Source organism: Balaenoptera ricei, chromosome 8, assembly GCF_028023285.1.
Source record: "Balaenoptera ricei isolate mBalRic1 chromosome 8, mBalRic1.hap2, whole genome shotgun sequence".
Lineage (NCBI taxonomy): Eukaryota > Metazoa > Chordata > Mammalia > Artiodactyla > Balaenopteridae > Balaenoptera > Balaenoptera ricei.
Window position 1 is genome coordinate 62,086,034 of NC_082646.1, and position 15,318 is coordinate 62,101,351.

The 15,318-nt window shown below is 36.4% G+C and overlaps 1 protein-coding gene across 3 annotated transcripts in view; it reads left to right on the forward strand.

Annotated features, from left to right (window-relative positions):
- FCHSD2 (FCH and double SH3 domains 2) overlaps window positions 1–15,318 on the forward strand; it is a 309,032-nt gene that overhangs the window by 144,218 nt on the left and 149,496 nt on the right. For 2 of the 3 annotated variants that reach the window (XM_059930853.1, XM_059930852.1), the window contains exons 5-6: window positions 1,698–1,842; window positions 14,448–14,581. In XM_059930853.1, coding sequence (XP_059786836.1) covers window positions 1,698–1,842; window positions 14,448–14,581 — 279 coding nt within the window. The remainder of the gene's footprint in view (window positions 1–1,697; window positions 1,843–14,447; window positions 14,582–15,318) is intronic. The other variant, XM_059930854.1, reaches the window with a different exon arrangement.

Sequence of the window (15,318 nt, forward strand, 5' to 3'; positions counted from 1 at the left end):
AGTCATGCAGTAAGGCCATGGAGGACATTAATTTTGCTGGGTTTTTTTTCCAGTTTTATTGAAAAATAATTGACATACATCACTGTATAAGTTTGAGGTGTACAGCTATATGGTTTGATTTACATATATTGATGAAATGATTACCACAATAGGTTTAGTTAACATTTATTATCTCGTATTCATTTTGCTCTTCTTAAGCCCATCGTTGCTTTTATGCTGACAGTTTTTGCTGGCACAACACACTGACTCTTTTTTCCAAAGGGAAAGTAACATACCTCTGCTTAAATAAGTGAATATTTCCATCGAAACTGATGTATTTGGTGTATTTCAAACTACTAATCCATTACACAAACTGTTTATTCCCTTGGTTGAGAAGTACAGCTTCAAGTTTTTTTTAGTTCCAAGTAGGATGGAGACCCAGGCAAATTTTCTTTTTCTTGTTTTCACACTGTCATCCATTGACCCACAGCTAGCATTTTATGTAGCACATGGTCCCATACATTGCTATAGTAGGAAATCCACGTGACACAAGAAGGGAAATCTTAGGAGATGGATATTATAATCTATCGGTGCAAGTATCTCTTTTTAACAAGGTACCATTCATTGTTATGGTAAGTTATAAAATATGTTTGTAACTAGTTTAGGAGCATATTGGGACTGACTAAGGCATTTAGCAAAGCAGAAGAGAAGGTTTGAAAAGGAAGTTGGCCACAGAAAGCAAAGGATGAATAATTCTTTGACTTTACCAAAAGATTTCTGAGAGGACATTTATCAAGCAAAGGTGATGGGACTTGCTTGGAATGACTCCAGGCCGCAACGTGATGCTGGCTAAGCATTATTACAACAGAGAAACAGATGTAGAGCAATGATACCATAGACTTCTTTTCTCTAACAAATAGACTTCTCAAGAACATAAACAGTTGTTCATGATTTTTTTTCCAGCCACGTCAGTTTATGTAAGTTGAAAGAAAATGTACTTTAGAGGTATTCGTCTATATCTCAGTACTGCCACACTCTATTGTGATCTAGAGTGATCCTCTAAATCAGCGGTCCCCCCAACCCATCACCGGGCCGCACAGCAGGAGGTGAGCGGCGGGCGGGCGAGCTAGCAGAGCTTCATCTGCTGTTCCCCATCGATCACATTACCACCTGAACCATTGCTCGCATTACCGTCTAAACCATATTCCCCCCTCCCGCCCCCCGTCTGTGGAAAAATTGTCTTCCATGAAACCAGTCCCTGGTGCCAAAAAGGTTGGGGACCGCTACTCTAAATCTATCTGAGCCTCAGTTACCTCATCTGTAAAATCAGGAAAATAGCATAATGAAATAATGAAACTTGATATTCATAATGACACTCCTGAAACAGTGAAAGGCCTGGAAAGTCTGAATTATTCACTAATTTTTATAGTGTTAGCTTTGTCTAGAATTGTAATCCTTGTATCACTTTACTTCAGTATCAAGAATAGCTAATGAATCAAAATAGCCCATTGTCAAGCTATAGAGGAATAGAGTGTATTCCAAGTTTCTACTTGTTATATATGCTAAAAATGCTACTACCTATGAACCAATATAAATACACTTTAAACTATAAAGAAAACATTCATTTTGTTTGTCAGTGCTAGCCAGTGAGCAAAAGGTTAGGCAACTTATTCTTCCTTTCCTCTGCCTAATACTTTTCTGTCCCTCTTTGAATTTAGGAGCATGTATCCTGTTTGGAAATATTTTCTCGAGGGAACAATGCAGGTAGCCCAGTCTCGGATCAATATATGTGAAAACTATAAAAACTTCATTTCTGAGCCTGCAAGGACAGTGAAAAGCCTAAAAGAACAGCAACTAAAAAGGGTATCGTTTCTATTTGTTCTTTTCTTGTATGCATTTTAATATCTCACTGCTACATTTATAATCTGCAAGATTATGTTAAATTGCATTGTACACTTTGAGTTTTTCTATATGGTCCAAATGTTTCTGATTTTAACATGGATTTTCTGATTTCAACATGTTCCTTCTAACTACTGTATTTTATTAACTGACAAAGGTGAGTGTAATTTGAATCTGTGGACATTCTGAAAGCTCAGTAAACACTTCTTACAAATACTTTTCAGCTTAAGTAAATAGATTCACGTAGTTTGGTGTATATTAAAATAGTTACAATGTTATTAATCCCACTAAGTCTTGAGAAAATTGGTCTCAGTTTCAACTTGACCCATTTTGCATAATAATTTAAAGGAAGTTGACACATTGTTACTGAGTCTAAGCTCGCTTTGCTGGCTACGCACACTACAGGCCAGTAAATTGGGAGGTGAGGTGTTAAGGCAAGGAATGGCGACTTTATTCGGAAAGCCAGCAGACTGAGAAGATGGCAGACTAATGTCTCAAAATAACCATCTTACCAGGGTCTGGATACCACTTTTATAGAACAGAGAGGGGGAAGAGGTGAGGAAGTAAAGTAAAAAGGCTGTTAGTTTTGCCTGGCTTGGCCAGCATTGGGGAGGGGATGGGTTAATTTCTTCTTTTCTGAAGCCATTCACAGGTGGGCCCGGTCAGATAGTCTCCTTGTGAGCTGAACAAAGGCACTTTAGTTTAACATTCGGGCAGAGGGGCAGGGTTCCCTGAGGCAGGCCATTATGTATGATTATAATAACAAAAGCAACGAAAAGCAAAGGTTAAAGTCAAAGAAACAGATCCAACATGGAGTCAAAATTGGCTCTTCCCTGTTACCATATCTTGACCATATATAGCAAACTTATTACCAAAAATAGTTTACTCTAAAGTTTAGCTGTATAGGTTACATAAAAGTTTTTAAATAGATATGTTTCTTTGTACAGGATTTTAAAATTCATAGAAAAAATCATTATTAAATGTGATTTTTATGAAAAGCTTGCTATTGAAAGTAGGTGATTGAATTGTGTCCTTTTAGGAAAGGACACAGTTTTACAAAATTAGAGATTATCGTGATGCCTAATAAGCAATTAAATTTTTCTTATGGAAGTATTAATACTTTAGAAAATATTAAAGTGATTATTTAAGGAAATAACATTTCGCAAGCCATCCATTGTTTTGATTCTAATTGTCCTTTGGATTGTCACTACTTTTTTACAAACAAAAACAAAAAAAACTAATCTTCCTTGTTTGCCAAAGATGATTTTAGTAGCCTGAAATCAATATGTTAAATGTATCTCTTTCAAGCACTCACTGTAATATCAGTGGGTTTTAACATATTTGTATAAGAATGCCTCAGTTTTATCTTTGCTCAAAATTATCTCTTTCAAAACAAACCTAGCGAATAAACTACGTGACCACTGACCAAACATTGCTTTCTAATGGAAGAAAAAGCATTGTGTGTGTATGTGTCCATCAGTGCCTGCAGAGAGAGGGTGGGAGACAGAGGTAGCGAGTTGATACTACTCCTTCCTAACTGGGAGGAAATACGATGTTTCAACTAGCCAATGCATTCACCAAATGTAATTGAATTATTGGAAGTTCTACATTTCTCAGTATAGGAATTTTTTTTTTTTTTTTGGTTGCACCATGTGACATGTGGGATTTTAGTTCCCCAACCAGGGATCAAACCCACACCCCCTACATTGGAAGGGTGGAGTCTTAACCACTGGACCACCAGGGAAGTCCCAATATCAGAATATTTTGAAAGAGTTAAAACCATTTGTGCTCTTCTCTGACCTGAATTTAACTAACATTCCTGGGCAAAGAATGTTAAGAATGTTTGGTGAGCTTTGACAAGTCCTCATATCTGTGAATTAACTTATATTATAGCTGATAATAATGGTGTTTGTTTAAGCAGTTGTTAAACACTAAGTATATATTGAGCATACCTGTCAGGACTCTGAAATTACAAATGACAGAAACTTACTTCAAACTGGCTTAAGCCAAGAAGAGAATGTATAACTAAACATTTCAGCTTGGATGGAATCCAGGCAGGGGTGGATCCAGGTCCTCAAATGATGACATTAGAGTTCAGTCTTTCTTCCCATCCATTAGCTCTGCTTTCCCCAGTGGCTTCATTCTTTAGCAACTCTCTCTACGTGGTGCCCCCCAAAGTGCCAGATTTACAAATATCAAAGCTAGCAAGCTAGCAATCCCACATTTTCCACTTTCCCCAAAGTTCTAACAAAACTACCAGAGTTAAGGCTCATCAACTTATCTTGGGTTACAGAGGTTACAGTCTTCATGCAAACTACGTGGACTAAAAATGGGAAAAGATGATTCGCCAAAGGAAAATTGAGATAGGTTCCCAATGGAGCAAGAAAAGCAACACATAGCCACAACTATTGGCTCCTCCAGTTGTACTTCCCAAACTTTACAACAAATTGACTCCACATAGGATCAGAAATCATCATTTTTCTTCCTGTACTTCTCCAACCCTTCCTCCCCACGCTTTTTTTTTTTTTTTTTGCCTATATTTGGATAATCTTGTATTTTATTTTCTTCTTTTTTATTTTAGTGTGATAAGAACACTTAACATGAGATCTACCCTCTTAACAGATTTTTAAAGTGTACAATACAGTATTTTTGTACAGATGATGTCTAGAACTTGCTCATTTTGTATAACTGAAATTTTGTACCTGTTGGTTAACAACTCCCTCCTTCCTTTTTTTTCCAATCCCTGACAACCACAATTCTATTCTTTGCGTCCATGAGTTTGATTATTTTAGATATTTCATGTAAGTGGGATCATGCAATATTTGTCCTTTTGTGACTGACTTATTTCACCTAGCATAATGTCCTCCAGGTTCATCGATATTGTTGCATGGATGCATGCATAGGATTTCCTTCTTTTTTAAGGCTGAATAATATTCCATTGTATGTCTATACCACATTTTTTAATACATTCATGCATTGATGCACATTTTGGTTGTTTCCATATTTTGACTTTTGTGAATAGTGCTGCAGTGAACATGGGAATGCTAATATCTCTTTGAGATCCTGATTTTACTTCTTTTGGATAAATACCTAGAAGTAGGATTGCTGGATCATATGGTAGTTCTTTTTTAATTTTTTGAGGAACCACCATACTGTTTTCCATAACAGCTGCACCATTTTGCATTCCCACCAACAATGCACAGCAGTTCCAGTTTCCCTACAACCTTGTCAATGTTTGTTGTCATTTGTTTTTCTGGTAATAACCATTCTAACAGGTGTGAGATAATATCTCATTGTGGTTTTGATTTGCAATTTCCCTGGTGATTAGTAACATTGAGTAATGTTACACTTTTTGTTATCAATTTTCCTCCACTATTAGCTTTTTAATTTTATAATCTTGTTATTCTTATAGTAATTACCTTAGAGAGTCCAGTATGCCTTTCTGACTTACTATAATTTACCATGAATTGGCACTTTTACTGCTCTCCAAACTTTACTCTAAATTAACTTATTAAAGTCTAATGTGAATTAGTATTTTACCACTTCATGAACAATATAAAAATGTTTTAATAGTATAATTCCATTTACCTCCCCGTTATGACTTTTGTGCTGTTAGGCCTTTTGACTCTGTCCATGTCTTTTGTACTTTTTCTGCATTTTCTGTGTTAATACCCTTTTTTCTCTCTGCACTTCAGTCTGAATGTTTTCCACTGATATCTTGCAGCTGATTAACACTCTGTTCTGTTTCTTTTTTTTCTTTTAATTTGTTTTGATTGATTAATTGATTGAAGTAGAGTTGATTTACAATATTTTGTTAGTTTCAGGTATACAGCAAAGTGATTCAGTTTTATATTTTTTTCAGATTATTTTCCATTATGAGTTATTACAAGACATTGAATATAGTTCCCTATGTTATCCAGTAAATCCTTGTTACTTAACCATTTTATATATAGTAGTTTGTATCTGTTAATCCCATACTCCTAATTTATCCCTTCTCCCCTCCCTTTTCTCTTTGGTAACCATAAGTTTGCTTTCTGTATCTGTGAGTCTGTTTCTTTTTGTATGTAGATTCATTTGTATTATTTTTTGGATTCCACATATAAGTGATATCATACAATATTTGTCTTTCTCTGTCTGGCTTACTTCACTTAGGATGGTATTCTCTAGGTCCATCCATGTTGCTGCAAATGGCAATATTTCATTCTTTTTTATGGCTAAATTATATTTCATCGTGTGTGTGTGTGTGTATACCACATCTTTTTTTAAAATTTTTTTTATTGGAATATAGTTGATTTACAATATTGTCTTAGTTTCTGCTGTACAGCAAAGTGAGTCTGTTATACATACACGTATAACCACTCTTTTTTAGATTCTATTCCCATATAGGTCATTACAGAGTATTGAATAAAGTTCCCTGTACATGCCACATCTTCTTAACCCAATTGTCTGTTGATGGGCACTTGGGTTGTTTTTGTGTCTTGCCTATTGTATATAGTTCTACTATGCTGTTCTGCTATTTTTAATTTGCTTTTAAAACTTATCTTTTGGAATTTCAGTATATTTTTCAGTTCTGAAATTTTTATTTGATTTTTTAAAAATGGAGTCCATGTTTCTGGTGCAGTTCTCCATGTTTTTTCTTTATCCTCTTAAATGTGTCACTCCTAATCTCTGTTTCATAATTCCACTATCTGAATCACTATAGGTCTCTTTTTATCATTTACTGTTTCTTTGTTTGTTTTTGGTTATTTGGGTCTACTGGTTTAGTAGGCCTCACAGTCCTGGACATTGTGGATAAAAATTATAGAGGCTCTGGAAGATGTTTTCTATTTCCAAAGAGAGTTAAGTTTTCTAGCAGGCATATGGAACACTATCAGATCACCTTGATTGTGTTAGGGTCTGGTTTTAGGCTTTTTAGTCTGGTCTATTTCACTTATGTCCTTATTCCTGGGGTCTTACCTGAAAGTATGGGGTGCTTACCAAAGCCTTTCTACTTTGACAAGACTTGAACTCCAACCTTTGTCTTCTCAACATGATGTAGCTTCTCTGATCCCTCTGTTCACTGCTCAGCTTATTAACCTTTCAACTACTGTTCTTTCCTGAATTTCTTGGAATTTCACTATACACATGCCATTTAGAAGTCAACTGATGACTCAGGGAAATTGCATGCAGATTTTTGGATTTGCTTCTCTGTATTACCCTTCTTCCCAGGTCTGGCCTCTCAAGTTCCTGCTCTTTGGGCATCCACAAACTCCAACCTCTGTTTCCACAGTCTAGTAAAAAACCACTTTGTGTTTATATCCTACATCTCTGTGCCATGATTCAACAATTGCCCTAAGGAGAAAAGTCAAGGTGAATGTAGAGCTTACCTAGCTGTGCTTCTGTTCTTCCAGATATCACAGTCCCTTAAGTCCAGCGTATATTGCTGTTGTTTAATGCTGGCTATTTCTAAAAATCTCTTTTGTCTAACTTTTACAGTTTCTAGACTATAGGAAGATAGTCTAAAACAACTTGTTCTGTCATGATCACAACCAACTTTTTTTTTTTTTTTTAAATAAATTTATTTATTTATTTTTAGCTGTGTTGGGTCTTCGTTTCTGTGTGAGGGCTTTCTCCAGTTGCGGCGAGCGGGGGCCACTCTTCATTGCGGTGCGTGGGCCTCTCACTCTCGCGGCCTCTCTTGTTGCGGAGCACAGGCTCCAGACGCGCAGGCTCAGTAGTTGTGGCTCACGGGCCCAGTTGCTCCACGGCATGTGGGATCTTCCCAGACCAGGGCTTGAACCCATGTCCCCTGCATTGGCAGGCAGATTCTCAACCACTGCACCACCAGGGAAGCCCACAACCAATTTTGACTTAAAATTCTCCCTCAGTAACATTTTTTAATTGAGGTATAATATTTATAATATAAAATTTTATAATATATACAAAAATTTATATTGTTATGTTAGTTTGAGTTGTACAGCATAATGATTCAAAATTTTTATAGATTATACTCCATTTATAGTTATTATAAAGTACTGGCTATATTCCCTACACTGTACAATATATCCTTGTAGCTTATTTATTTTATACATTGTTGTTTGTACCTCTTAATTCCATATCCCCTCTCTTGCCCCTGCCCCCTTCTCTCTCCCCACTGGTAACTAATAGTTTGTTCTTTATATCTGTGAGTCTGTTTCTTTTTTGTTGTATTCACTAGTTTGTTTTATTTTTTAGATCGTACATATAAATGTTAACATACAGTTGTTGTCTTTCTCTGTCTTACATTTCACTAAGCATAATACCCTCTAAGTCCATCCATGTTGTTGCAAATGGCAAATTTTCATTCTTTTTAATGGCTGAGTAGTATTCCATTGTGTGTGTGTGTGTGTGTGTGTGTGTGTATACACACACACACACACACACATACATATATATATATACACCACATCTTCTTTACCCATTCATCTGTTGATGGACACTTAGGTTACTTCCATATCTTGACTATTGTAGATAATGCTACTATGAACATTGAGGTGCATGTATCTTTTTGAATTAGTGTTTTCATTTTCTTTGGATATATACCCAAGAGTGGAATTGCTGGGTCATATGGTAGTTCTATTTTTAGTTTTTTGAGGAACCTTTATACTGTTTGCCACAGTGGCTGCACCAGTTTACATTCCCAACAACAGAGTACAGGGTTCCCTTTTCTCCACATCCTTGCCGACATTTGTTATTTGTGGTCTTTTTGATGATAGTCATTCTAACAGGTGTGAAGTCATATCGCATTGTGGTTTTGATTTGCATTTTTCTGATGACTAGCGATTTTGAATATCTTTTCATGTGCCTTTTGGCCATCTGTATATCTTCTTTGGAAAATTGTTTATTCACATGTTCTGCCCATTTTTGTAATCAGGTTGTTCGTTTTTTTGATATTGAGTTGTATGAATTGTTTATATATTTGGATTTTAACCCCTCTGTAAATTTTTTTTGAAGTCTTTGTTGAATTTGTTACAATATTGCTTCTGTTTTATGTTTTGGTTTTTTGGCCGTGAGGCATGTGGGATCTTAGCTCCCCCTCCAGGGATCGAACCCGCACCCCCTGCATTGGAAGGTGAAGTCTTAACCACTGGACCACCAGGGAAGTCCCCCCTCTGTAACATTTTTTTTTTTTTTTTAATAACTTTCACTATTCCTTTATTTATTTATTTATTTATTTATGGCTGTGTTGGGTCCTCGTTTCTGTGCGAGGGCTTTCTCCAGTTGCGGCAAGCGGGGGCCACTCTTCATCGCGGTGCACGGGCCTCTCACCATCGCGGCCTCTCTTGTTGCGGAGCACAGGCTCCAGACGCGCAGGCTCAGCAACTGTGGCTCACGGGCCCAGCTGCTCCGCGGCACGTGGGATCCTCTGAGACCAGGGCTTGAACCCGTGTCCCCTGCACTGGCAGGCAGATTCTCAACCACTGTGCCACCAGGGAAGCCCCCCTCTGTAACATTTTAATGGTCATGTTCTTTTTAAAATTTTCTCTACTTCATCAGTTTTCTTTTATAATACTTGGGGATAATTTCAGATACAATTATAAAGCGTCTGACTGTTGTGAAGATTATAATGAGAATTATATCATGGCTTTTTCTAAATCATTTTCTGTATGCTGACATTTGCTTATAAATCAAAACAAGAGCCACAATGATCTATGGCTTTTTAAAATTTAATCTATTCTTTTTTTTTAATTGAGTTAAAATTGACTTATTAGTTTCAGGTGTACAATGTAATCATTTGATATTTGTGTATATTGCAAAATGATCACCTCAATAATTCTAGTTAACATTTGTCATTCTTATATTAAACTAGCTATGCTTTTATCCATATCTTTCTCATTTATACTAGAGTTTACCTTCCTTGAAATAATTGAGATTCACATTTGTATGATACTTTAGAGTTTGTAAACTGCTACCATATCCATTATAGTCTCATTTGATTTTCATGACAACCTGTTAGGTATGTAAATATTATTATTTTTCAAATGATGAAACTGAGGCTAAGAATGTTAGAGAGACTTAGGTAGTAAATTATTGAGCAGGAACTTGAATATACTACTTCCTAATTCCAAATCGTATTCAATCCTTTAAAAATACTTGGAGTTTAATGTTTAAATAGGCTTACAGAAAAATACATACAACTTTTCACCTCAGTAGACTATTTATAGATGTTCCCTACTCCTTTGCCTAATTAGTTTTTATAGTAGTTGTAATTAATACATGGATAATTTGTTTTAGGATATCCTGTTTTCTGCATCCTCTATTTCCAAATTAATTGTTAATGTTTCTATACAAGCTTTATGTTTATTATTTTTTACTTCTGAATAAATTTTTCATTTACTCTGCTTTATTTAGTCATTCCTCTGTTTTATTACCACTAAGGTAATAAAAGTTAACTTTTTAAAAAGTTCTTTTCTTTTCTTTTTTTTTTTTTTTTTCTTTTTGGCCACACAGTGAGGCATGTGGGATCTTAGTTCCCTGACCAGGATTGAACCCTCACCCCCTGCAGCTGAAGCGCAGAGTCTTAACCACTGGACCACTGGGGAAGTCCCAAAAGTTATTTTCTTAGGATGAATTTCCAGAACAGGACTACTGGGTCAGAGGATGTACTAGTTTGTAGGCCTTCAATGTATTGATCCAAGTTACCTTTATTTTTATTCCTGTCTTCAAGTTATTAGCAAGTCTATCTATCCTAGTATCTGTCATACTCAGGAATCATACTTTTAATTTCTTCACTAGGATCCTGAATTTTAATATCCAAGTTTGTCATTTTGTATGATCCCTTAGCCCTAATGTACACTTACACATTCATTTCTCTGTCTGCTCAGTGCTGATAACTCTTGAGAAAGAGCTGGGCATGTATCACATCAAGGCTTTTCTTAACATGGTTATTATTAAGCTTGTTTTTAAGTATATGACTTAATCCACCTCAGAAAATTGGATTTCTACAGAAGAAATTTGTTTTAAAAGTTGGAAAGGAAATCCTATTCCTTTGCAAATTAAGTTTGATGACTTTTATTTAATAAATATTTTTGATATTTTGTTATGTGCAGGCATTTTCCTTTGAAGAAGAACCCAGCTTACTCTCACTTGGAACAGTTCACTTGGGTGATGGAAACATTTGATTGTCGTTTTAATGAATGTTAGGGAAGAAAGGATCATAAGAGATCTCTTCAGTGTGCACACAGGCTATCTCTAATACTGTTTGATAAACAGTATCTTAGAAACTTATGTAAAGGGAGAAAGCAAGTAGGAATAGAATCAACCAGAGTTTTCTGATGAGATTTTTGAGAAATCCTTTTAAAGATATGAACTGCCACAAAATTCATCTGATATTGTGACACATATAGAAAGTAATTTAATTTAATAACCTTTTATAAATGAAAATGAATTAAGTAATCTCTATAAGATGTTTGGTTACCCGAGACTAAGGAGAGATGTCCTTTAAAGGGTAGGGATATAAGGAGTGAGTGACTATGTGTTTGTGTTTCTGTGTGTGTGTGTGTGTGCGCACACACATGTGTGCATGCATATGTGCTCATGTACAGGTACCCATGGTGTTCACTTTGTGTGAATATACTGAGATCCTATCCACGTGGTTTGCAGTCCTCAGGAAAACGTTTGACCTACTGTGTTTCATTTCCTCTCAAAATATTCAAATTAGCAGACCCTTTCAGTGCTTAATATCACCCTGGGACTCTTGGGCTTCCCTTCATTGATCAGTTTTCTGAGACCAAGTTTCATTGTTTTGGATGAACATTTTGGATGTAGATACCTTATACCTGACTCCTCTTTTAAATAATCCATCCCATTTGCCCATTAAACACAGTTGTCTTTTTTCAGACCATGCCCCAGTTCCTAGTTATTAATATCTAATTGTAGCCATGGAGCATTCTTTCAGCTCTTCACACATGCAAACATGGCATTATTGGGATGTTTAGCACTTCTCTATAGGAGTATCAGGTTGTCACGGTATTATTTAGTAAATAAGAGATTTGTTTATGATAAGGACTATTAAAAATTAAAGATTTTTCGCAAGATAAAAGCTTACTATTTTAGTATGTCTATATAATGAAACATTGTTCAGCCATAAAAAGGCATGAAGAATTAGTACATGATACAACGTAGATGAGCCCTGAAAACATTATGCAAAGTGAAAAAAGTAAGATGTATAAGGCTATGTATTATCTGATTCCATTTAAACAAAATGTCTGGAATAGGAAATTTATGAAGACAGAAAGTAGATAGTGGTTGCCAGGGGCTAGGGGGTAGGTGGAAATGGGAGTGACTGCTAATGGGTATGGGGTTTCTTTTTAGGGTGATGAAAATGTTCTGGAATGAGACAGAGGTAATGGTTGTGCAACCTGGTGAATATCCTAAAAACCACTGGGGTATGTGAGTTATATGTCAATTCTTTTAAAGCTTACTATTTTAAGATAAAGTAACTGTGTGAAACCTTAAAAACATGGTTATCACAAAACTAGGGTACATACTATAATGGTAAATTCACCGTATGACTTTGGGTAAGTTGTTTAACCTCTTTAAGTCTGTTTCTTCATCTTAAAATTGGACTAATATGAATACTTTTATCACAGAGTTGTTTTGAGGACTGAGTGTGATGTAATACCTATAAAGTGCTGGACATAGTGTATTGTGCTTGTGCAGTGCACATAGGGAGTCTTCTTAAATGTAACTAAACATTCAGACTCATGAGTATCGTAGGCCACACCTGGCATGAGGATTACTTAGAAGGACATTAGGACAGGGAACACAGTTAAGCAGCAGGGCGGCATCCTGCATTAGTAGAATTAGTTCTCCCACCAGTTTATGCTTCAGTCTACATAGCTGATCAGAGTTATTCTGTTTGGTCCCCAGGTGACAGGTCTGGGACAAGGGAATGAGACTCACATGTGCAGGGGTAGCCACAGACTCTAAAGGAGAGGAAAACCTTTTATTACAGCTCTATAGACAGAGCTTCCAAGGTCCCTGCAAGGGACATGTCCAGATAAGGAATGACCATACTCACAGAAGCCCAAAGCCAAGACTTCTCCATCAAATATTTGTAGTTCATTTGTAGTTTCTCCCAAGTTGATGCAATTTACCCATCAGGTAGATTCATATTTATACATCGTGTTGCTGAATAACCCAGTTGACATTGTGTCTTAGGTTTCTGTTGAAACACAGACTTTGGAAGTTAAGGGTCCAGTTTTCATGCAGCAGGGAAAGAGGTGTTTTTTTGTTTTGTCTTATTTTACCCTTTATTCACAGCCTGACACTTATTAGGTGCTCAGTAAATGTACCCATAGGGAACCTTCCAGATCTCTCACTTCCTGTAAAGTAGTGAAACTCTAGCCTATATGTCACATGTCTAAGTTTATTTGTGCTTTATCCTTGCTTTTCTGATGTCCTTGTTCTATTCCACACTGCTCACCCTGGCAAAATAGTCCCTTACTTACCAATGTCTCTTCCTGCTTTGCTGTGTTTTTTCAGTCTCCACCATGCACTGGCGATGCTATTCCAGGCTCCGAAGTTTTTCAATGGGGGCTGCCCTGAACTGGCCTCAGACTGGTGAAACTTCTCAGTGGTTTGTTTCAAACTGGGGAAAATAATTCCCCCTTTGGATATCCAGAAGAGTCCCAAAGCAGTGTTACTTTGGCCCCATTGTGTTATAAGAGTTTATTTGTTAAATATTTCTTTCAGTTATTATGTCTGTCTCTTCTCCTAGAATCTCTATGTGTATGCAAAGAGTTGAGTTGGGGATAGTTTTGAGTAATAATTGTTATGTGGTACCCAGGTTTCTTGCTTCTCTCCTTCATCTTGGGCTTATCCTGTCAGACTTCTCAGATTTCTTATTTATTTATATTTTTGGCTGCATTGGGTCTTCGTTTCTGCGCTCGGGCTTTCTCTAGTTGTGTGGAGTGGGACTACTCTTCGTTGCAGTGCACTGGCTTCTCACTGGGGTAGTTTCACTTGTTGCGGACCACAGGCTCTAGGCACGTGGGCTTCAGTAGTTGTGGCACGTGGGCTCAGTAGTTGTGGCTCGCGGGCTCTAGAGCACAGGCTCAGTAGCTGTGGCACATGGGCTTAGTTGCTCCGTGGCCAGACTTCTCAGATTTCAATCCTCCTTTCCCAGAAGTGAATCCTTCAGTATCCTTTGTACCATCAGTTCCCCAAACATATAGAGAAACTTTATTAATATTATGAAGATTACAGAATTGCTTTAATCCTTTGCCTTTATTGCTATGCTCCAACACTAAGAGCATTTTCACTGTTGCTCTTCTTATGCCTTAGCTTAATGTCAGTTATCAGTAGCACTCAGAGGTTATTTCTCAAAGCAGAGTTGTTAAGCAAACTGTGACACTATTCGGTACATTACTTGAGATGGGAGTACCAGCTGTTCACTGTATTTCAGTTTGCAATTTGAAGGGTACTAAAAGTGCTGATTCTTCTCCTGGGTTTCCATCCTGAGGGCATAGTGCATAGTTCTTAGGACAAACTCATTTTCTGTAAGCCTGAAGACTAAAATCATAATAATTGCACTTTGTATTTTACAGTGTGTGGACCAGTTGACAAAGATCCAAACTGAATTGCAAGAGACAGTGAAAGATTTAGCTAAAGGCAAAAAGAAGTACTTTGAGACTGAACAGATGGCTCATGCAGTACGAGAGAAAGCTGACATCGAGGCAAAGTATGTGTTTTAGCATTTCTGAAAAAGTGATTATGCAAATAAGTGTTATTTTTGCCAGTACTTTGTTTTCTGTTAATACAGGGCATAGAGTCATTCTTAGGTTATATTGGTTTCATTGGACCTATAAATGTTACATACTTTAGATCAAATTTTCTTTTATATTAGTTGATTTTTATTTAAATTAATATAAGCAAAATGGGAATATTTGATCAGTCAGTTTTCACATTAAATTGAATTTTGAAAGGGAAAGAAGACAAATGAACATGGTATTGGAAGCTTAGCAGAAGTCTGGTTAAAGTTGCTATGGTGTCTAAATATCAGGGTTTTAGAGCCTCAATTTTCTCATGCCAGAGTAAATCAGTTGTAGTCAAAAATCCTTGATCCTCAGTATGCCTTTGAAGGACTACGGATGCATCAAGTGAATAAGACCACTGACCTCAGTATAGAAACCCTGCCCCAGAATTTCTCTTATATGAAGTTCTAACGTATATAATTTTTAATGTATGCTTTAGGAACTGTGTGTGAATTTTACTTTCAATATATGTAAATTAAAAGTCCTTTATTTTGAGAATAATTAGGAAAAGAAGGAACTGGCAGTTTATAACAGAAAGAAATGCAAAGCTAGCAGTAGAGATTTTTGCAATGACAACTTGAGGAAAGATTAAAATTTTTTAAGAAAAAATAAACCTGTGTTATAGAATGGGATTCTGAAGATGTCTCTGAGGAATGGTGAGACT